Source organism: Protopterus annectens, chromosome 7.part0, assembly GCF_019279795.1.
Source record: "Protopterus annectens isolate FY-2018-M chromosome 7.part0, PAN1.0, whole genome shotgun sequence".
NCBI classification, from domain to species: Eukaryota; Metazoa; Chordata; order Ceratodontiformes; family Protopteridae; genus Protopterus; species Protopterus annectens.
In genome coordinates this window covers 1,653,651,570-1,653,675,652 of record NC_056739.1, presented here as the reverse complement: position 1 = coordinate 1,653,675,652, position 24,083 = coordinate 1,653,651,570, and the positions used below count along the sequence as shown (strand labels likewise).

The following is a 24,083-nucleotide window of genomic DNA, read 5'->3' as shown; positions in this document are numbered from 1 at the left end:
TTGGTAATCGCAAAAGTAACTTGTTGGATTACATTTGCTATTACTTTTTTTAGATGATTTTGGTGAAGCTAAATGGAAATCACTGCTGAGTTTGTTCCATGTTTTGTATTTTGAACAAACTCACCACAATTATTCTTTATATACTCATATGTATGTGTATATACATGATATATATATATATATATATATATATATATATATATATATATATATATATATATATATATATAAATATATATATATATATATATATATATATATATATATATATATATATGAGTGTGTGTGTTTTATGTTTGTGTGTGTGTAGTTAGATGTAAAGAGAGAGAGAAAGAGAGAGAGAGAGAGAGTTGAGGGCCTATTAGACAGACACATGAGAAACAAGAACACGTTTCTGATGTCATAAGTCACAAAATGTGTTCTCTATAGTAAAACCAGACCGGAAAGTGAGCAGTCAATAGTACGTCCTGGAGGTCACTCAGACAGAAAGATGCTTTCAAAAATTGCCTGAACGCAAGTTTATTGTTTAAAATAAGAGCGTTTTCGCTGTCAGTACAAATTGGCAGCTTCTTCAGAAAAAAGTATGAATAAAACATTCGGCGCCAAGCCTTAAATTAAAAACCAAAGTGCAGCGTGTCATAATGACATCACTACTTCCTTTAAAAACACTTAAAGACACACTGACATACTCTATTGAATCAAAACAATTTGAAATAAAAATACAAGTGTGATTGAAATGTCTGTGACCCCATCAAATACAAAAAATCAAAAGAGGCATACCAACAGTTTATTTATCGTAAAACAAAATAAAAATGGGGGGGGGGGGAATATGTGTATAAATATGTGAAAAAACCTCATAGTGTTCGACTACGAGACGTCAGTCCACAATCATCCCTCTTAATAGGTAGAAAATGAGGACTACCTTTGAAAAAGTTGTTTTCACAAGTAACTTCTCGGTGGGTGAATAAAATGGGCCAGTTGCATGCTGTTACTACACATAAATAACTACACAGTTGGCCCTATTTAATGTAACTTCTCATTTTTAATAACACCGAGATGTTACAATTGTCATTGAGGCCAGGACAGTGGAAAGCATTAAGCTTGATCTGCCATTCCAATTCACGAAGTTCAAGTAACAGTGACGAAGGGCCCCCTCTGATACTCATAGGTATATGATCGATTCCCATAAAGTAAAATTTATGTTCAGGGAAATTTTCAGTATGCCTAGCTAGGGCATTTTCCTGTTTGTTGGTCCTGATGGCATAGACGTGTTCGTAAATACGCTGGCGTAGTTTACGATCCGTCTTGCCTATGTAGAATGCAGGACATACATTGCAAAATGCTCCATAAATGACTGATTTTGTATTGCAATTAATTGTGTGTTGAATGTAGTATTTACTGTCATTCACTAGGAAAGAACCGCCTGTTTTTAAGAATTGGCACCAATTACAGGAGCCACAGGCCACAGAGCCTTTACATTTAATAAAGTTAAGCTCATGTCTAGATTGTAAGAGCTCTTTAAGATTCCTTCCTTTTCTAAACACTACCCTAGGAAAGGGGCCCAGCTTTTCGAAAAGGTGAATGTCATTCCTAATGAAGTCCCAGTTCTTATTCAAAATATTACAAATTCTCCCTGCATCACTACTAAAAGCTGTTGTAAAACTGGTAACTAAATCACATTTAATCAAATTATCCAATCTAGTACTGCCTGTTAGTTGGGAATGATCATCACCCAACTGTATGTGTTCAACTGTATTTCTATTGATTAACAAGTCAACCTGTAGTTTAAGAAGAGGTCTAAAAAGACCTTCTGCTTTTTTCACTTCAATTTCAATAATGATTTCGTCAATTAATGAGGTCGGATAACCTCTATTCAACAATTGACTCTTAAGGAACTGACATTCTTCACTAAAGGCTGAGTCTGAATTACACATACGGACTGCCCTGACAAACTGGCCTTTAACGATGGCCCTCTTTTGTTTGAAAGGGTGCTGGCTGGAATAATGTAATAAAGAATTACAGTATGTAGTTTTCCTAAACACTTTGGATAAATACATCTTACCAGTGTCATCTTTACTGAGATTGACGTCTAAGTAGTCAATTGCCCTAGCAGAGAAAGTGGATGTGAACCTCAAAAAGGTGGTAGTGTGGTTCATAAATTCCACTAAAGAATCAGCTTCCGCATCGTTGCCTTTAAACAAGATGAAAATATCATCCAGGTAACGGGTATAGAGATGAATCTGGTCCTTAAAGGTGGGGTTCGATAGAATAAACTTAGTTTCCCAAAAGGCCATGAAGATGTTAGCTACACTGGCTCCACATGGGGAGCCCATGGCTATGCCTTGTTTTTGCAAAAAAATTTTTTCATTAAAAATGAAAAAGTTAGAATCAAGGACTATGTCAAGCAGTTCTGTGACGATGCTGATTTCGTTATTGGTGGCACCCAAATCTTTCAATTTTAACCCAACCCACTCGGTGGCTTCCTGATGGGGTATCGATGTGTATAAGTCAACCACATCTATTGTGAGAAAATTAAATTCGGGGTTGTATGCAATGCTGTCAATACTACTAAGGAAGGACCAGGAGTCTTTACAGATGGAAGGAATATTCTTTAAATATTTTAAAAGAATATGATCGATCAATTTGGAACTGTTATAAGTCATTGAAAACCTACCATCTATCAAAGCCCTCATGGGTGGGTTCTCAAGATTTTTATGCATCTTGGGAATGCCAAACATCATAGGTACTTTTGGGAAAACAATGTCTAAAAAGTTGTATAATTCCATATCAATTCTACCTTCCAGGAACATGTCCCTAAGGTAACCCCTAATTCTCCTATAGGTGCCATTCATTTCACTGATGGAAGAGGGGCAGTAAGCTGGTGTGTCCAAAACAGAAGACATTTTCTCAATATACATACTGTTATTGAAAATCACAAGCCCACCCCCTTTATCAGGTTTAATTACCCGGACTGGTAAAAGTTTAAAGTCAGATAGTGCCCTTCTCTGTTCAATGGTGATATTCTGGAGATTGTTAAGCTTTGGCCCATTTTTGGTCTTTTTTAGTTCTCTAATGTCCAATTCGCAGATGTTCTCAAAAACTTTTAACCCAGTGTGCAAAGTGTGCAAACAGCATGCAACTGGCCCATTTTATTCACCCACCGAGAAGTTACTTGTGAAAACAACTTTTTCAAAGGTAGTCCTCATTTTCTACCTATTAAGAGGGATGATTGTGGACTGACGTTTCGTAGTTGAACACTATGATGGTTTTTTCACATATTTATACACATATTTTCCCCCCCCATTTTTATTTTGTTTTACGATAAATAAACTGTTGGTATGCCTCTTTTGATTTTTTGTATTTGATGGGGTCACAGACATTTCAATCACACTTGTATTTTTATTTCAAATTGTTTTGATTCAATAGAGTATGTCAGTGTGTCTTTAAGTGTTTTTAAAGGAAGTAGTGATGTCATTATGACACGCTGCACTTTGGTTTTTAATTTTAGGCTTGGCGCCGAATGTTTTATTCATACTTTTTTCTGAAGAAGCTGCCAATTTGTACTGACAGCGAAAACGCTCTTATTTTAAACAATAAACTTGCGTTCAGGCAATTTTTGAAAGCATCTTTCTGTCTGAGTGACCTCCAGGACGTACTATTGACTGCTCACTTTCCGGTCTGGTTTTGCCCAGTTTGTTTTTGCCGTTTTTTCCTTAGTCTGTTGTCTCTTCATGGCTTCGGAAAGACCGAGCAGTCCAAGTACACCTTCAATCTTCCTATCGGAAGGTGTTCCACCGGATGGCAACCATCAGAACACTGGCTCAGACACGAATAGGATTCTTTTAACGCTATCGCAAAAAATAGACGCCTTGCATACTCGTATGGAGGCTTTTGAGAACAGTAGCCTTCCTAGTATTCCATCGAACAGCATACCAGCTGGCCAGCGATTCTTAAGTGGCCCTTCTACTATGACTCACAATGAACAAAGTGAGCGATTTCGCTTACCCACATCTTCGGACCTAGAAGGGAGAGATAGACCCTTGGGCAACGGAGAACAACAGAGTGTTAATGGCAACAATAGGGAGCTTATTGGCGTTCCTTCGATCTCCCAGTGGATTAATAACTTGGAAGCTTTTGCCTTTCCTGGAGTGACCGTTACGGAACGACCGGCTTCAACGGGTGAGTGCAATTCTAACTCTGTTGACACGATTCTTGGCAACCTTAAAAAGTTGGATGCTAAAATGGTGAAACTAAAAAAACTACAGCTGGAAGTCTCCTACTTCCAGCAATGTCTTAATGAAAATATTGTGCCTAAAGGCCTCCGTTCTTCTTTCTCTCCTTCGGGTCTCATCCAGGGGACTGGTTTCATGACGGATTTAGTCACATTATTTGAAAGACAAGGGGCTCAACTTTTAGAACTGTTAATTAAACATTATTCTCTCAACATTACTACCCTCACGGAAGAAATTAAACTACTTGACAGTACTATCAAAATGGACATGGAATTCTTGCGCTTTAAATTCGACTATGATCGAATTTTTATTAGCATTGAGGGGCTCATGTCCAAATTAAAACAGAACAAAGTTAAAAATTAAACAGGGATAGGGACGCATATAGTCATCTACGTGCGTATCCCAAATTACAGACAGTGCCCATTGCAGGATTGGACAGCCTGGACGGGTTTGAATCAGAAGTTGCCCCATCTGTCTCTGGTAACCTAACTGTTGACCGAAATCAACATGGGTCTAAACCTAAACGACCTGACAGGCCAAATGGAAACTTTTCTAACCACAATGACAGATCTAGGAAAAACAACTCTGATTCCAGTTCTAATCATGTCAACAACAATAATTTTTTAGGACAACTTCCACAACGATCATACCAAACGAGGAGCAGAACCCGGAACAACTAACGTTTGTGCAAAACAACACTGCACTGGAAAATAGCGTGACTTCACCTTTACGCATTCAATACAACCAGAATGGTGACTTTAAAATATACAATTTTTCTGACGCTATGCTGTCACCAGAGCTTATTGAAATCATGTCTCGTGGCAACACATTTGTGCCCAGCTCTGAATGTGACCTTACTAAGACTATTTTGGACTTAAAATGTTACACTAGGAAGTTGAACTTGGACCTGCTATTCAATAACTCTACTGCTCTACCTAGGGCCGAGTTAAAGGTCCCGAGTACCTTTAACCCTCCTTTGCACACTGGGTTAAAAGTTTTTGAGAACATCTGCGAATTGGACATTAGAGAACTAAAAAAGACCAAAAATGGGCCAAAGCTTAACAATCTCCAGAATATCACCATTGAACAGAGAAGGGCACTATCTGACTTTAAACTTTTACCAGTCCGGGTAATTAAACCTGATAAAGGGGGTGGGCTTGTGATTTTCAATAACAGTATGTATATTGAGAAAATGTCTTCTGTTTTGGACACACCAGCTTACTGCCCCTCTTCCATCAGTGAAATGAATGGCGCCTATAGGAGAATTAGGGGTTACCTTAGGGACATGTTCCTGGAAGGTAGAATTGATATGGAATTATACAACTTTTTAGACATTGTTTTCCCAAAAGTACCTTTGATGTTTGGCATCCCCAAGATGCATAAAAATCTTGAGAACCCACCCATGAGGGCTTTGATAGATGGTAGGTTTTCAATGACTTATAACAGTTCCAAATTGATCGATCATATTCTTTTAAAATATTTAAAGAATATTCCTTCCATCTGTAAAGATTCCTGGTCCTTCCTTAGTAGTATTGATAGCATTGCATACAACCCCGAATTTAACTTTCTCACAATAGATGTGGTTGACTTATACACATCGATACCCCATCAGGAAGCCACCGAGTGGGTTGGGTTAAAATTGAAAGATTTGGGTGCCACCAATAACGAAATCAGCATCATCACAGAACTGCTTGACATAGTTCTTGATTCCAACTTTTTCATTTTTAATGAAAAAAATTTTTTTGCAAAAACAAGGCATAGCCATGGGCTCCCCATGTGGAGCCAGTGTAGCTAACATCTTCATGGCCTTTTGGGAAACTAAGTTTATTCTATCGAACCCCACCTTTAAGGACCAGATTCATCTCTATACCCGTTACCTGGATGATATTTTCATCTTGTTTAAAGGCAACGATGCGGAAGCTAATTCTTTAGTGGAATTTATGAACCACACTACCACCTTTTTGAGGTTCACATCCACTTTCTCTGCTAGGGCAATTGACTACTTAGACGTCAATCTCAGTAAAGATGACACTGGTAAGATGTATTTATCCAAAGTGTTTAGGAAAACTACATACTGTAATTCTTTATTACATTATTCCAGCCAGCACCCTTTCAAACAAAAGAGGGCCATCGTTAAAGGCCAGTTTGTCAGGGCAGTCCGTATGTGTAATTCAGACTCAGCCTTTAGTGAAGAATGTCAGTTCCTTAAGAGTCAATTCTTGAATAGAGGTTATCCGACCTCATTAATTGACGAAATCATTATTGAAATTGAAGTGAAAAAAGCAGAAGGTCTTTTTAGACCTCTTCTTAAACTACAGGTTGACTTGTTAATCAATAGAAATACAGTTGAACACACACAGTTGGGTGATGATCATTCCCAACTAACAGGCAGTACTAGATTGGATAATTTGATTAAATGTAATTTAGTTACCAGTTTTACAACAGCTTTTAGTAGTGATGCAGGGAGAATTTGTAACATTTTGAATAAGAACTGGGACTTCATTAGGAATGACATTCACCTTTTCGAAAAGTTAGGCCCCTTTCCTAGGGTAGTGTTTAGAAAAGGAAGGAATCTTAAAGAGCTCTTACAATCTAGACATGAGCTCAACTTTATTAAATGTAAAGGTTCTGTGGCCTGTGGCTCCTGTAATTGGTGCCAATTTTTAAAAACAGGCGGTTCTTTCCTAGTGAATGACAGTAAATATTATATTCAACACACAATTAACTGCAACACAAAATCAGTCATTTATGGAGCATTTTGCAATGTTTGTCCTGCATTCTACATAGGCAAGACGGATCGTAAATTACGCCAACGTATTTACGAACACGTCTATGCCATCAGGACCAACAAACAGGAAAATGCCCTAGCCAGGCATATCGGAAATTTTCCTGAGCATAAATTTTACTTTATGGGAATCGATCATATACCTATGAGTATCAGAGGGGGCCCTTTGTCACTGTTACTTGAACTCCGTGAATTGGAATGGCAGATTAAGCTTAATGCTTTCCACTGTCCTGGCCTCAATGACAACTGTAACATCTCGGTGTTATTAAAATTGAGAAGTTACATTAAATAGGGCCAACTGTGTAGTTTTTTATGTGTAGTAACAACATGCAGCTGGCCCATTTTATTCACTCACTGAGAAGTTACTTGTGAAAATAACTTTTTAAAAGGTAGTCCTCATTTTCCACCTATTAAGAGGGATGATTGTGGACTGACGTTTCGTAGTTGAACACTATGATGTTTTTTCACATATTTATACACATATTTTCCCTCCCCCCCATTTTTTATTTTTTTATTTTGTTTTGCGATAAATAAATTGTTGGTATGCCCCTTTTGATTATCTGTATTTGATGGGGTCATAGACATTTCAATCACACTTGTATTTTTATTTCAAATTGTTTTGATTCAATGGAGTATGTCAGTGTGTCTTTAAGTGTTTTTAAAGGAAGTAGTGATGTCAGTATGACACGCTGCACTTTGGTTTTTAATTTAAGGCTTGGCGCCAAATGTTTTATTCATACTTTTTTCTGAAGAAGCTGCCAATTTGTACTGACAGCGAAAACGCTCTTATTTTAAACAATAAACTTGCGTTCAGGCAATTTTTGAAAGCATCTTTCTGTCTGAGTGACCTCCAGGACGTACTATTGACTGCTCACTTTCCGGTCTGGTTTTGCTCAGTTTGTTTTTGCCGTTTTTTCCTTAGTCTGTGTTCTCTATAGTATAAGATATTTCATGTTTCACAGAACCCAACATATTTTATCTTTTTTTTTTTTTTTCGTAGGTATGCTTTAGTTTTCATAATCATATATTTAGGCTGTTTTTATGTACTATTTCCTTTGTGGACCAACTCAGTTTTAGAACTAAATAAGTTTGTGAAGAGGCTCAGAGCCATAACTAGCTCATATAGCATTTGGTACAGTTCTCCAAGTTGAGGAGCAAATCTTCTGTTCAAAAACATAGCAAACCACTTTCTCTGATGCAAATTTAACAAGTGGCTTGCTGCAGTTATATTACCACACCAGAAGCACTTCAGACCAGCCTTGGTTGCAAAAGCAGTATTAACATTTATTTCTTAATGCCAGTACTGTGATACCACCAATTATGCCACCTAATACCTTATACTTTGGTCAGCCACCTCCTTCACCCCACCCTAGCTATGCTTCTGAATAGGCTTTTTGTAGGGATTTAGATTCAGTCTAGATAATGTAATTTGAGGTAATGGGGGTATTTTTGATTGGCTGGTTATTTTTTCCTTCTTATTTGTGCTTTTTTGGTTGATTTGTAATTTATACTGCAATTTAGAGGCATTTTTTATTCAAGACGGGTGGAGGTAATTAGATTGTGTGTGTGTGTGTGTGTGTGTGTGTGTGTGTGTGTGTGTGTGTGTGTGTGTGTGTGTGTGTGTGTGTGTGCGTGTGTGTGTGTGTATGTATTATGGGTTGGATTTGGTGGTTTTAGGAAGTAGGTGGTAAAGAGTTAAATAATCTGCTCTTTAATAGAGGTATATTAGGGTTTATGGGTATGCATCAGAGGTTGGGGGACAAGGTAGGTGCTTGTGTTGGATTGTGACAGAAGAGATGTCTTAGTAAAGATTATGGCTGATAGAGTGCTTTAAGGGATGTGCCCAGAGTTGAAGTCTTCATTTTATAAATATGAACAAGAACTTATTTCTCATTGTTTAATATTTTAAGTAATTTAATCATATTGCTTGACTATGTCATCAGTTGTATGTGTTGGAGGAAGGAAGGATAGGATATATATCATAATTTATGATGTGAAATGTCTTATGCTTTTTTACAGTTATTTATACATTGTTCTTTGTGGTCCATTTTATGGATGATCAGCTGTTTCAAGGTTACAGTGTTTCTTTTACAAATGTATATGTCATATATTATATATAATGTATTTTTATCATTATTATTATTATTATTATTATTATTATTATTATTATTATTATTATTGTCTTATTTTTTAGTTTGGATAGTTCAATTACATCCTTTTTGGTTTCTGAATTTCTTTCACCAGTCACCATTTTATTAGACTTTCTGCAGAGATAGTATTTTTACATATAATAGTGTTGTAATGTTTAAATGCCTTTTTACTTTTTTGCAGATTGTAGTTTTGTATTTTAGAGTAGGTACTTTGCTTGCAGGCAAGTCTTGCTGTATTATTTATTTGCTTATATTGAAGAGATTGATGTGTTCATTATGTTCTTGGTTTATTAATGTATTTTAATATAGATTTTTGTTTATATTGTAATGATGTTAAGCTGGTAGTTGTTTATGGTTTTCAGTTTTAGAGTTTTGTATGCGTTATAATTACATTATAGTGCTCAACATAGAGGATTATGGGAGAATCTCTAATCTTAGCAATGGTAGTATGTTTTTGAGACATCGAAGCCACCTTGAGTGTGAAGCTCAAGAGGTAAATCTTGGCATCCATGCCAAGAAACACATAATGGAGGGTAACGACCAGAAACCTTACCTTAATTCTTTGTAGTGAATAAATCTTCATCTGCTCCTTCAGCAACTAATTACAGAAAAAGAAAAACACTAAGTGTTTTGCCGGCTTTCAAAACCATAAAGCACTTAGCGAGCACTGTTAAAAATCTAACATAACATGTTGTCTTCCATTACAAAAAGTCAGGGATATATTATTAGCACAACAGCAGGCAGAAAGAAATATGCTTTTAATTTTGCCACTGCTGTTTGCTGGCCATTACTGACAGGTTTTACTGCCTAGTGCAATACCCGATCTTAACAGCTTAAGCAGGGTGTTAAGATTGGGTGTCCCTCTACAAAAGCACTTAACTGATTTGTTTTTTTTTTTGGTTTTTTTTTTTTGCAACATCAGAGTGCAGTTACCAAAGTCCATGCATTAGGTATTTATTATGGTTCACTACCTTTATTAATTAATGGCAGTTATATCAAGTTGGTGATGACATGGGTAGACTGCGCATGCTATGAAATAGACTTCCCATACATGTCAAGCAGAGCACCTCACAGGCCATCTTCAAGAGAAATCTTCATGAATGGATGGGAAATAAAAAGTTCACCCCACGGATCACACCAGTGGCTGTACTCGACAGAGACACTGGGAACTAATGTCAGGCAGCACGATGCCAGGGCACTTCTATGGGCTAGGCATGTAAAGGCTCCAGAGCCATTAGCCTAATACACACCTATGAACCTATGAACCTATAAGCCTTTTAGGTTCATAGGTTCGTACTAGGCTATCTTCCCTAAGGCATTTATAAGCCTAGCCAGAGTGTATGTGGCTTACACTACCCCTTAGGATGAGAATACTATGCCCTTTTAGGGTTTAGTTTACTATGCCTCTGTCTAGTAGTGACACAGAGATGACCCCCGGGGTAAACCTATGATCTCCCATCCACTCGTCAAGATTTCTCTTGAATAGAGTCAGTGAGGGGCTCCGCCTAACATGGACTGGGATTCTGTTCCAGAGTGTAGGGAGCCTATGGGTTATAAATCTGTCCCTCCAGCACGTCCTATTTATTTCTGTGTTGAGGTTTAAGTCACTTGTTCTCATGGCTCTGATGGATTTGGATTTTCTGAGGTGGAGCATGTCCATTAATTCAGGATTGGACATGGCCTTGTACGTCAGGCACAGATCACCTCTGAGTAGGCGGTATGCGACTGAATAGAGCTGGAGTTTTTTCAGTCGGGCAGCATATGACATATGTTTTCTTCCTGTAGTGCAACATGTCAGAGGTCCTGATGCCAAATTGTTTAATGATGGATTTTGAGCTCATCTGACTTGCTTTCCTAGTTAGACAAAGTAACCCCAGAAAGGGAGTTTTGCATCAAACAGCTGAAATTAGGGCACCATTTCTCTCTTTAAAAGCTCTTGAACATGAATTGATACCAGAGTATCTCCTTTTCCATTTGACTGAACAAACCATTATGTGGTACATAAAAAAGCAGTGTGATATGCAATCATTTCTCATGCAGAGAAGCAGCAATGGTCTGAAAGTAGGCCAGTAACTGTGGCATTACTCACAGACATTCCAAATCTCTGAGAACCAAATGCATCACTGGTGGGCTATCTTAAGTTACATCAGTTGAATATAAATGAGAATAAGAAAATACTGTCTGGTTAGGCTCTTCTAGGAGTGAGGCACCAAGATTTCAACCTGCTCATCACAGCAGCAGACATGATTCTCTCCTTTGCTGCTTGGTGGAACAAGTTAAATGGATGCCAATGGTAGACAAATTATATATTTAAGCTGATATTTAGATATATATATTTTATGCATGCATACAAACATATGGCATAAGTGGCAAAGCAACAGCATATTACATTTACTGCTACTAGTGATCCAAGCAGAAATGAACATTAGCTCAATTAGACAGAAGTGGACATGGAATGAGAAGATACCCCTGTGGTCAGAAACAAAATGGCTTCAGTCAGTAAAATGATTAAATCCGAATTTAGATTAGTGAGATAGACAAGGAAGTACAAGCTTGTAAGACAGAAAAAAGGTGAATAACGTATATATGGGGAGATACAAGGAAGAAACATGTAAAAGAAATAAGCAGAAAGAAGCTGAGACATTGGAAAAGCTAAATTGACCAATTGGAATGAGGGGAAGCTGCAGGGATGTGAAAAGTAGTCATGAATTAATATATTTTCATTTCTTCATTTTCTGAGTCTTGCTTCAGCTTGTAAAGCATTGTGATCAGCCACTACTTATATCACCAGGTGTAAGGCATATGACCTGCTGGGAATGGATGACTGTGCATTTAGAAGGTGTATACACACATGCACACACACACACACACACACACACACACACACACACACACACACACACACACACACACACACATGCTTGCACGCATGCACACACACACACACACACACACACACACACACACACACACACACACACACATGCACACACGCGCAAATGAACACACACAGCCAGTTTGACACCACACTCCAGCTTCCAAACCATCATGAATTGTCAGTGTTTTCTTTTGTTGGTAGTATTCCTTTCAGTACTTTTGTCAGGTATATCTTTTCTTCTGTGTTTGGATTGCTTTATTAGTATGACCAGCTCCCTGTGGCAATAGAATTTCATTTAGTATACCATTGTTTTGATTTGTAATCTTGTTTGGACTATGCGGTAAGTCACTTTTGTCACTACAACTTATTCATTATTGAAGAAGAAATAGTGAAACTCTTCTGTCACTTGTATTGTAGTCTGCAATACAGTCACTACTTGAATCTCTGTGTAAAAACCTGATAACAGTATCTGGATTTTTTGACATTGATCTGGACTGCGTCATTTTCCTCTGGTCAAATGTATGCCTTGATATCTGTTGGGCAATGGTCACATACTCTGTTGTGGACATTTCAGAGAGATCAGTATCTACAGAATACCGTGTTAGCCTCTTGTGATACAGACTGGAGACAGGTACATCAATAGGATATGGCAGAAACTATTTGTGGAATCTAGATCATTGTTAGAGCAGTGTCACTTTTCTCTGTGGAAGTTAGGTGAGTCTTCTTCAAGGAGCTGATGGTGTATGCAAGAGTTTTGTGTCTCCGTCTGTCATCTGGAGTGTGGTGTCTTGGGCTAACAATCTTTCATACGACAGCTGTCATTCATATCCATGTTCACATGGCATGTGAACAGCTTTCTGTCTTTGGTTTAGATAAGTATCCATACTTTGTTTTTGAATGTGCTCCCAAGTGACTAGACATTGACAGATTTAGTGATATTTTATTCATCATGGCCAATGGACTTCATATGCTGTTCCAGTGCTATTTATTGTTGTGGGCATGACGTGAGATGGAACTACTTTGTGAGATTTGTTGGGCTATATAATTGATCTGGTTTTATGTCTAGTGACATTTTATTACTTAAAACAGTTGTGTTCTTGTTTGCTTTGTTTCTGTCATTACCATGCTTGGCTAAAACTTATTTCTAATTGCATTAAGATACTGATGACCATGGCTTTAAATCATGGCTCATTTAAGCTGTGTTTGTAATGTCATAGTTTTGAATGAATCATTTTTATGGGTTTTGTTTTAACTGCGTAGAGTGTTACTCTCATTTATGAGTCTACTTAATTATATATTTCACTGCATTTATTTAACTCAATTTACTATTACATCATTGTAATGTTTAAGTGATGGCATTGTATTGTGACCAATTGTTTGTCTAATGCATGACTTTCTGCAGTTAATATTAAACTTGTTTTTCTACTTAAACTTACAGACGGATTAGGGCATGATCACTTCACCTAGCTTCATGTCCTTTGATGTAGGAAACAAATGGAAACCCACACAGATTCATTGTTCAGAATATGTAGTCTGTTCTATTTTTGTGAACACTAGTATTTTCCAGTGTCATATTAAGCCAGCTGTTGACTTTGCGTTTATATGTTCTTGGGTTTTAGCTATTTAGTCTGAAAGTAGAGCCATTCTTTGTACATAGTTGTTTGAAGAATATTTGTTGGCAGTTCATTTTATGGAAAATATATTTCATATGAGTATAAGTAATGGTTAAAGTAATTTTTGGGGGATCCAGTAGTCTTGAAGCTAATTTTATCAAGGTGTTAGAATAAGATGGGATTGAAGAGTAGAGTTTTCCACAAATATTTGAGTTTTTCTTTTTTCTTTTCATGAGTATTACCTAATTCAACATACCTGTGATTTCAGGAAAACAAGATCTTGGAGACAACTCATAGAATCACTGTATGCTGAAGAGTACTAGAAGCTTTTTTATTTTGTATAACTATGCATTTTTATATCCACCTATTATGGATCTGTGCATGCATTGTTCGTAGGTTCATAGGTTCATAGATAAGTACTAGACTAGCTGCTGTCATGGGCTATTTTAAGCCTAGCCAGTTTCCCTTTTTGTTCTTGAAATAGCCTATCCAATTTAGATACAGATTGGCCTTACCCATCCCATGGTCAATGGTTATGTATTACCCTTAATAAGAATAACTGGTAGTAATTTGAGGGATCCCATGCATGGGATAAAGCATGTAGGAGCTGCCTCTATACATTGGTAAAACAGGGGACAGCCGTGGAGTACATTTTCTATTTCCAACCCATAGGTCTAAGTTGTGCTTGAATATGGACAGAGATGAATCTTGTTGTATGTGGATGAGAAGTCTGTTCCACATCAGTGGTATCCTCTGGGAGATATGCTTGTCCCTCCAAACAGTTCTGTTGATGTTGCAGAAGAGGTTTAAATCCCTAGACTGTGTATTTCTGAAGCCATTTGACTTATGTGCAGCAAATCCATTTGTGATGGGCTGGAGGATGCCTTGTATGCCAGACACAGGTCATTTCTTAGCCGTCTGTAGGACTTGTCATTCACATCTTAACATTAAGCATCATTACCTCTATAACATCATAATACCAAGTGAAGGGCAAAATACAATAACTTCATTGTCCTGTTACAGTCATAGTAAGATACTGGCACTTAGCTTGAGACTGGTTTAATATTATGCTGTTTCCTATACCACACTGCACCAGTGCCATATACGATGTATTGTGTTTGTCTTGTCTAAAAAGTGATTAACACTAAAAAAAACATAGGCAAGGTCACCGATACTGGTTTTCCACAAACTGGCATTTAATGATGAACTTGCTTCAGTTGTTTGCAGCTGTACAATTAGTTTGAAACAATTCATCATGAACATCTGTTTCACAGAATCTTAATTCAAAAGTCACTGGCACTGAGGAGCATTATCCTTGGGGTTCAGAAACGCTTATGCCACTGCACAATCCTGTTCACAACAGTATTGCCCTGTGCATAAGGGTTGTGCTATTCAGAGACCATTGTACTGTTAACACATAGGCCTTGGCCTGTAACATGTTGAGTGAGACTGCATGCAAATGAAGCAGCATGGGGACAATTAATTGCCATGTGCTCTCTTCCCGTAATCTTGCATGAATCTGAATAGTGCTTTAGATGTTTTAAAAAAATCTCTACAGTGTTATTTAGGAAGTGAAGCAGAAAAAATGTACATCGTCAAAAGATGCTGATCCCCATTCACTTCAGTGGAAGGATCAGGTTTGCCAGCATCATGGCAATTGGCAATTAACTAATACAAAGTGTTTTTTTGTGTGTGTGTGTGTGTGTGTGTGTGTGTGTGTGTGTGTGTGTGTGTGTGTACGCATGTGTGCGAATACATGCTTGTCTGTAGGGGTATGGCTGAAGCTGTCTGGATGTCTGTGTGTAGATTCGTGTATGAGTGTTCATGGCTGTGTGTGTGGGGGGCATGCACATGTCTCAAGGTATCTGTGCTGTTCTGTTACATGGACGTATAAAGCATTAGGTCTAACAGCACAGAATATGATTCAGAGACATCATAATGAGTCACTAACGAGATGTTGTTCAGTGCAGTTTTATCTCTCTGAATCACAGATTATTGTCATTGCACTACTGGATACTAGAGCATTGCCCAGATAGCACTGGTAATGACATTATACACACACGTGTATGTATATATATATATATATATATATATATATATTTTTTTTTTTTTTTTTTTAATCCTTGCATATATGTGGCTTGTTACATCCCAACAGTTAAATTATTGTTGTACTCTGCAACTGTCCTCCAGTCATTTCTGATGTTGTTTACCACTGGTTTACAGGTTTAAGGGTTTAAGATGTAATTTCTTACTAACCAGTAATGTACTGTTTGCTTTGTTAGTAGCTGCTAGACGTTTACTATATTATTAATTTAGGTCTAACTCTCTTTTGATTTGTCTAGAAAGCACATTCTGTGTTTGGATGTCCTATATTAAACTATTAATTTTTTGTGGGTACGAATGCTTGCACAATTTATAGGCTCAATTTTGAATCCCGAATCCTGACTGCTATAACTAAGTCCATGGATAAAATGAGACTCTAGTTGCCCAGTCCTTCTACCAGTGCAATAAAAATAACTTGCTTATCTGTTACATGATGTTTTTCTCCCAAGAATCCAACAAATGGCTACTAGCCTGAATTCAAAGGAGATAGCTTGCACTGCAACTGGAGGTTATCCTAATTTGCATTTTAGTATAATAACATTTTTTCTTTCCGGTTGCTGTACTGTAATATAATCTAAGGCTAGATAAGGACCTGGAATAATTCATTTGATGGTGCTGCCAGTCTTGCTACGCCTAGTATAACAATCAGGTTTGACAAAGAAATAAAAGCAACACATTTTATATATGTGCTCATGTTATATTTAACTTAGTCTGCTTAGTATTAAATCCTAAGCTTTTGAAACAATGTATTGCAGTGAATTTTGCAACACCTTGTTATAGGAATTTGTAGCACCAACGATAGCATAATTGGTATTATATAACCAGTGTTTCTGAAATACTGATTAAAATCATATTTTTTTAAGAAATAAGCAGGTCTGTAGCATTGTCACAGCTCAGTGAAATATCATAGCACTGACTATCCTTTTAGATTTCACTGGATCATTTAGATACTCATATTTTAAGTCTTCTGTTGCAATCAAGCAAACCGATCATAACATTTAAATATACGTTATAGTATTTGTTGGTTTTCTTAAGTTTTCAAGTTCTCATTTTCTGTAATACTTCACATTATAGCCATTGTCAAAATAGTATATGGAATAACTCTGATTATTATGTTATTGCTCTCTTTGTAGCTTAAAACAGATGAGCATATTTTGAAGACAGAGAGAGGTGTACTACTACGAAATATTCAGCGCAAGGATGCTGGTGCATATCTATGCCATGCCATGGAACATGGATTCACACAGACTCTTTTGCGGTACTCCATTGAGGTGATTAACTCATGGCAAGTCAAAGAGCTTACCCGCAAGGATGGCCCTAATGACCCTAGGTATGCCAGCCAGAAGATCTGGTACCAAGACTTTCTTCAGCTGGTAGACCATCCTAATCTGAACACTGTAGATGAGATATGTGAACAGGTGTGGAAGAGAAAGAACCAGCAACCAAAGCAGAGGCCTGTACCTCCACCACTCCCTGCCAAGGCCAAGCCTGACAAGTGGAAACATTTGCCAACATTCACAAAAGCAAGGAATCGCAGGATGCATGAGATATCACGGTCAGATAGAGCTCCTAGAAGTGCTGCCATCTGGTGACTCCCACCTTCTGCTTTATAAGAAACTTAACAATGTGGATTTGATTTTTGGCTTGTAAGTGGAATGAGCTATTAACACTGTTAAAAGAATGGGAAAAAAAACTGCAAACCACTAATGGGCCATGCTTTCAGTTTACATTATAATGCATAGAGAAGAAGAGAAGACCTTTCACAGTATGGTAATGACTAAGTGGGAGAACTTGAAAGTGCTGAGAAGACAGCATTTAGTTCACATTTCATTGCGGTCTTGTTTAGGATATAGCCGGCACTTATTAAATCATTCTCAGTATCATACAAGTAAAGCAGGGTTTTACTCTGCATTCTTCTCCCTAACAACAGTATGGCTGTAAGAATAGGTACGGACTTGTTTTCATTAATAGTGCATTTATGAGTAAGGCAACTAATTCTCAAATATTTGGGAATATTGTTATGTGCATTTAATTGGAGGTAAATCAATATCCATTCCTTGTTCCAGACCAAAAGGATATATGAAGCTATTAGTTTGCCTTCCTTTCCTGTCCCTAAAACCTACCTCTTCATCATTAAATTATTTTATGCCAGTTGTATGTTATTTTCTAGGCTTAGCACTTTATAGAAAAACTGACAAAAACATTCAAGTTGGCAATTTTTTCACGGTACTCATGACTTGTGTGGGTCCAATGGCTGTAAACATCTAATCTGCTACACCATATCCCTCCTATTGTTTGTTAGAATATCAAGGCATTCTAATAATCTACTCTCTCTGCTCCTATGAAATACATTCTGGAACAACAGCTATTCTCAGAAAGGTCTGTATATCCTGTTCAGAGTGACTGTGGCACAGAAGGCAAATTAGATTTTCTGAGGTTCATTCTTGTAAGACACAAAGTCTAAACCTAAAGCTTATGAAAAGACTGACACAATGGGCATTCCTGCTCAGTAAAAGAACTGCTTGCATGCTTTTGAATTAGATGATTTTGTGTAAGTATAGGTACTTTGGATGCATCAGTGAGTTAGAGATTGCTGAAGAACATCAACTTGCAAAGAACAAGATGCATTGCAGATTTACTTAAATTGACGCTGCCTTCCCTTGTGACATTGGTTGCAGTGGACTAAGGAACAAATTTATATTATATTAAGTTAACACAAGAAGTGCAAATAATTAATCACACATCTTACACCTCTCATGTATGGCCTTGTTTTCTAAGCAGGCAGAAAAGAAGTGGTGTGAGACCAATATCTCCCAGTTAGTAAATCATCAAGATGGAAAAATAAGGCCAATCATCTGTATTGTTTTGCTTTTCAGCATCGTAAAGGCAGAACAGCCTACACTATAAACTCTCTTTAAACTTTCTAAAGGAATACACAGATATGTAAAATTAAAGGAAGCATTGAAGACCTTGTCCTAGTTAAGTACAACTTATATCGAAAGAGTGCCATTGCCTGTAATTATCCGTACAAAAACAACTTTTGTTACATTCTTTTTTAGCATAAGGCAACTTACTGTCATACAGGTTACAAATCATCCATGTTCTTATTCACATTTGTTGTTTAGTGGCACTTCCAGTCTTCATTATCTTGATATCATAAATACTCTTTAGCCCATTACCTTATGAGTTAGCATTTCCCATCCAGAAGCCTACCCTATTAAAATGAAAAGGTGTCATTTATCAGAGTGATCAACTTTAATATGATGTTGACATTTATATTTACATTCAAGACTGTTACATACAACATTAAGTTATATAAAAAGTCTGCCATGGAAATTGTCATTAGAAGGAAATCCACCTCTTCTAGTTGGTTTACTTTGTTGGAGAAGGAAATCCACCTCTTCTAGTTGGTTTATTTTGTTGGTATACGTAAGATTACATTCTTTTAAGTGTTGGGATTTGAATGTATGTTACTTGATTGACTAATTACCTGCAATTCTGCATTACACTGTTCATTAGTTTGCTCCTTTAAAGAGCCTCTGACACCTTTTTACATAAAAATTGAGAATGAGTTGGTCATCTCCTTATAATGTATGTCACACTATACTTATGGTTTCTGGTACAGAAATAAATTTGTTTTTATTTTACTTTGTCGTTAAGGATGCCTTTTTTCAAAATTCTTAGAGCTACAATTTACCCTTATGACATCCCAGGGAGTTACATGTTTTAGTAGAAAGTAGGTGTATAAATGGTAGCCATACAGATCAACATCTTTGGTATGCCATAGGCTATGCACCAACTATAGACTCAGAAGATACGTACTTCTTGTAAAAATGTACTGTCAACAATGCACTCTAAGGAGAATGCTTTAAAGTGATGTTGATTATATGAGATGTAGTACATTAATAAAATAAATACATTCTCACATCTGAAGAAATAACCTGATTTTTGATTACCCAGACTGCTTTTCTGTTCTACATGAAATCCTGGCCAATATCCCACAAAATATCATTTTAAATTTGAGGACATATTGCAGCAGGGGAATTCGAAAGAAAATAATACAGCAGGAAACACATGAACTATTTTATTAAATAAATTATTTGTCATCTGCAGTGCAACTCCTAATGAAATACTGTGCAATATTAAGCCAGTTTGATCTGAAAAATGTCACATACTCTTTAAAGTTGTTTAGAATTTTGTCTTGGATAAATAGATTACCTTGGTATATTCAAGTCTCTTTAATCACGATTTTTTCTGAATTTGGAACATGATATGGCACAGAACACATTGAAAATATAACTTCTGCTGGTGTGTTGAATTTATAGCAGCATAGTGGCTTACATGAGTTGAATAAGGACATTTGTATTGAAAGTAGGGTTTCATCCCATTATAGAAGGTAGCAGGCAGCACTTTTTTATATCTAAATTAACCAGAAAATAGGAAACTGCAATATCTGAAATTATTGTTGATACCTGCAGACTAAACAAAACATATTTTTACATATGTGATATTTCTCTTTGTAGTATTTCAGTGATAGAAAACAAAATATCACTGTCTACACAGACTAGAAAGGTTCTGGACTGTAGACATTTTTGAAAATGATGCTTGAAACATAAGGAACTGTTGTGCATCTTATGGTGGAGTTTCTGTCATTTAAAAATAACTGATATTCTGTTTTTATTTGCAGTCCATACCTTGTTTTGAAAGTGTTAATTGATATGACATTCAGAAAGAAATACCAGTGTACATGTCCTTCTTAAGCTGTACAACATATGTGTGCCCAAAGACAATCTCTTAAGTGGTGGATAATGGAAGTGACATGTCTGAGGTCAAGCAGTATGAAAAATAAATAAATTATGCATTGCATAAACTATCCCAGCACTATTTTCTTTGCACATTTGTTTTTTTTTTTTTTTGGGGGGGGGGGGGTTGTTAAAATTTCCAATTTTTTTTCTTTTTAATGTGATGTGTAAGTGGTTAGTAATGTAAAGCCACCTTCTGCTTATTCAGTGTACATTTCATACATTTGAAGATAGGGCTGGATAAACAAAACACAAATTAGAAGTAGCACTGTTTTTGTCAGTATTTCTTCAGCCACTTCACAGCCTGTGTAGTACACACAAACTAATTTCTGCAAGAGATCATTAAAGATTTAGATAGGTGGCTAACAATGCATTACCGAAATGTAAACATAGTTTGAATTTAGAATTGTAATTAATATGATTACAGTTTTAAATTCTGAGACTTTAAGTATGAGTTCTGGAGTAGTGAGACAATGTAAAAAAAGTGAATTTTGCATGTATTAAGTCTAAATTGGTTGTGTCTTGGAGTATTCCCTTTTCTCTGAAGTATAACTGTCTTGGAGTCAGTATACATACAAAATGAGGTGGTAGGTACTGGGAGGGGGGAGCTGAAAAAATAACTGTAAGAGAACAGCAGTTTTCAGCACCTCCTTTAATTTCACTTGTTTCATAACTCTGAGATGTACATTTTTAGGTGTCGCATTATAATAGGGAGCCAATGAATACAACTCAGTTTAAAGCAACAGGTTGTTGAGTTGTTTCAGATGCATTACAGGTAGAACAACATTTATCCACTGACTAAACCTGTACTTGTTCCTAGGTATGAAATGTTTTTGGAGGCATAATGCTAAGTAACTACTTACACTGGGTCAGAGGACCTCACATTTTTTGCAGTTATTATATAAAATGAGAAAAAAATTCAAATGACAGTACACACATTTTTGTACTACAGGTTAAAATCTGTTGCACAGTACTATAAATTCTATCAAAATGGATCTAATATTAACAGTACTTCTTTTTGCGTTCAGTATGGCAAAATGCAATGAATAGATAAATTTAGTTTTAACATGAATGAAAAATAAAATCCAAGGGGTAGGCAAGACTAATCACTAGCTAACAATGGTTAGATTCAGATATCTGATGATGCTGTAATTAGACATAAGGTTCAAATTTATGGACTAATGTGTCTAACAGACCTAGACTAAACAAGATAATAATATAGCTACTCACACACATAAAGTAATATGTATATTGTATGTGTATGACAAATAATATATAGGCTATCTCTTCCTCTTTCATGGATGCTTTTGTTTTTTTAACTGATTTAATTATGCTCTGGATGCCAAGTAAAAATGGGTATACTGAATGGTGAAGTGAGTCGTGATCAGAAAGAGCAACATATTAGGGTAAACATGAGCAGAAAATAACTAATTGAAATGTGGTACTGCTGGTGTTGCAGACACATTTAAATTAGGCACTGATTTTTGAGTTATCACACATAGCTTTGAGTTGAAGTAAGAAAATAGAGAGAGATGCTGAAGTAATAACAGAATCCTAAATGGTGATTCAATTTAATCTGTTTAATGTATTAAAGCCTGTATCTTCCATTAAACCATCCAAAGATCAATTTGCTTTAATGGTATTAATAATCTGTGTCACCTGAGCATTCTTTCTTCTTGTAAGTGGTGAAGCTGAGCGGAGCTAAGAAGGTTTTGTGCCTGGTCATATCACAGGGACCTTTACCACAGCTTTTATGTCATTTGAACTAGTGACATGTTTCAAGATGCAAAGATGTACAAGACAGGTGACATGAGCTGCCTTTATGCTCAGGAGACTGTTTTATTTTTGAAACATTAAGATTCCTTGTTAACCATATGGCCTGAAATTACAGGACACTTGTAATCTCTGATGCTGGTGAGCCCAGGTTAGTGGCCTGGTAATAAGAACTGCCTGTGAAGCAGAGTGAAATGGATGAACAATGGCTAGCTTACATTTTCAGTGGAAATCAGGCATGAAAGGTCCAGTTTCTGGTCTTCCATAATAATAAAAGCACTTTGACTGTGCACGCATGTAGGTTAAGCTTTTGTTCTGAGAGGGAATAATGGCCATGTGGAAGTGCATGTCTTTAACTATGTCAGTGAGATGGATGCCCAGCACAGATAGAATGTATAGGGCTTTTCATATAGTTTGCAGTACCCAGGGGATTTACCCACACTCCTGGCTAATACCAGTAAGTGACAATGAATTAGCAACCAGGGCAACATGTAAAGCTGGTGGGTACTGAAGAAGTTGAGACATAACAGATGCCTCAAAAGCTTTAAAGAGATGACTGAAGTTCAGGACTGTAAAAAATGGAACAACAACAAGCAACTCAGTATCAGAAGTATATGGTCAATGTAAGATTAGTGCAGTAACTAAGTACAACTATGGCAACCCTTAATGTATCATACTTGTTATGAACAACAGTAATCCCTCATGGCATGAACTTGTGCAAGTGGGATTGCTTAAGAGCCTGTAAGAAGATTATTTCGTCAGTCTAGATAGCCTACCATGTATATTTTATTCATTTACATAAAACTTTTGAATTCTTGTTGAGAAGAAGCAAGAAAACTTGAATTATTTTTGAAAGCAAGTAATGAAACAGTAAAGAAATTGACACTGTTAACATCAAGGAGCCTTCTTGATGGGTCTATGTTTGTTTTGGCCTTTCCATCAGTTAGCATTTGACATCTTTCTCTGGAATTGTCCATGCTTGGGGAACAAACATACTCCCATGACAGTAGATGCTGTGGTGTCCCACATCAACTACTTGAGCAAGCTTTTCCCCTTTGCCCTCCAGATATTTCTTGTTGCTTGCACAGTTAAAAATCATAATTTTGTTTGGTATTACCAGTAGCTTTCTTTATCTGTATGTCCTTGGTTTTCTCTGGCTGTACTTTCAACCTTTGATTTTATGTCAGAAGGAATCTCCTCACAGAATCAATGGGAGTATGCCCCTCTATATCCACTGGCAGGACTTGGATTTTTGCCTGAAAGTTTAGATGGATGATTAGCTAAACTGTCTGTTTCCTAGAGGTAACTGCATTGTCAACAGTCTTTTGTTACTTTCAGGTATCGGGATCTTCCAGGACTAACATAATTTGGATAAGCTGCTGTCTGCTGTATTTTTGTGGTACTTGAGTTCTGTGGGAGGAGTATCCCTGATTTCCATCACAGTTACTGCATGCAAGAATATGCAAGCTGCTTTCTTCCACCTGCTTTGTTTGGTCCTGAGTCCATCCAAACAGATCGCAGGGAGCATCCCTTGCAATGTTTCAGTCATGTACTGGGAGCACTTGGGACTGAGGTTTCTTCTTCTATGCTCTCCCTCCTCAGCCTAGATGGAATATTTGCTATTAAATAAGGAGGACTTATAGATGAGCCAGCAAAAGGTCTTTGTTACACATGCAAATGATCAGGTGCTTGGTCAATTTTTAGGAATATAAAATCATTGGTGCAGGATTTATCCCCAAAAGTGCTT

General features: G+C 36.8%; 1 protein-coding gene across 1 annotated transcript in view; it reads left to right on the top strand.

Annotated features, from left to right (window-relative positions):
* Positions 1–20,634, top strand: part of SEMA3B (semaphorin 3B) — an 898,347-nt gene extending 877,713 nt beyond the window's left edge. The window contains exon 18 of the mRNA XM_044078181.1: positions 16,895–20,634. Within this exon, the coding sequence (XP_043934116.1) occupies positions 16,895–17,353 (459 nt within the window). The 3' untranslated portion in view covers positions 17,354–20,634. The remainder of the gene's footprint in view (positions 1–16,894) is intronic.
* Positions 20,635–24,083: the final 3,449 nt, after the last annotated feature.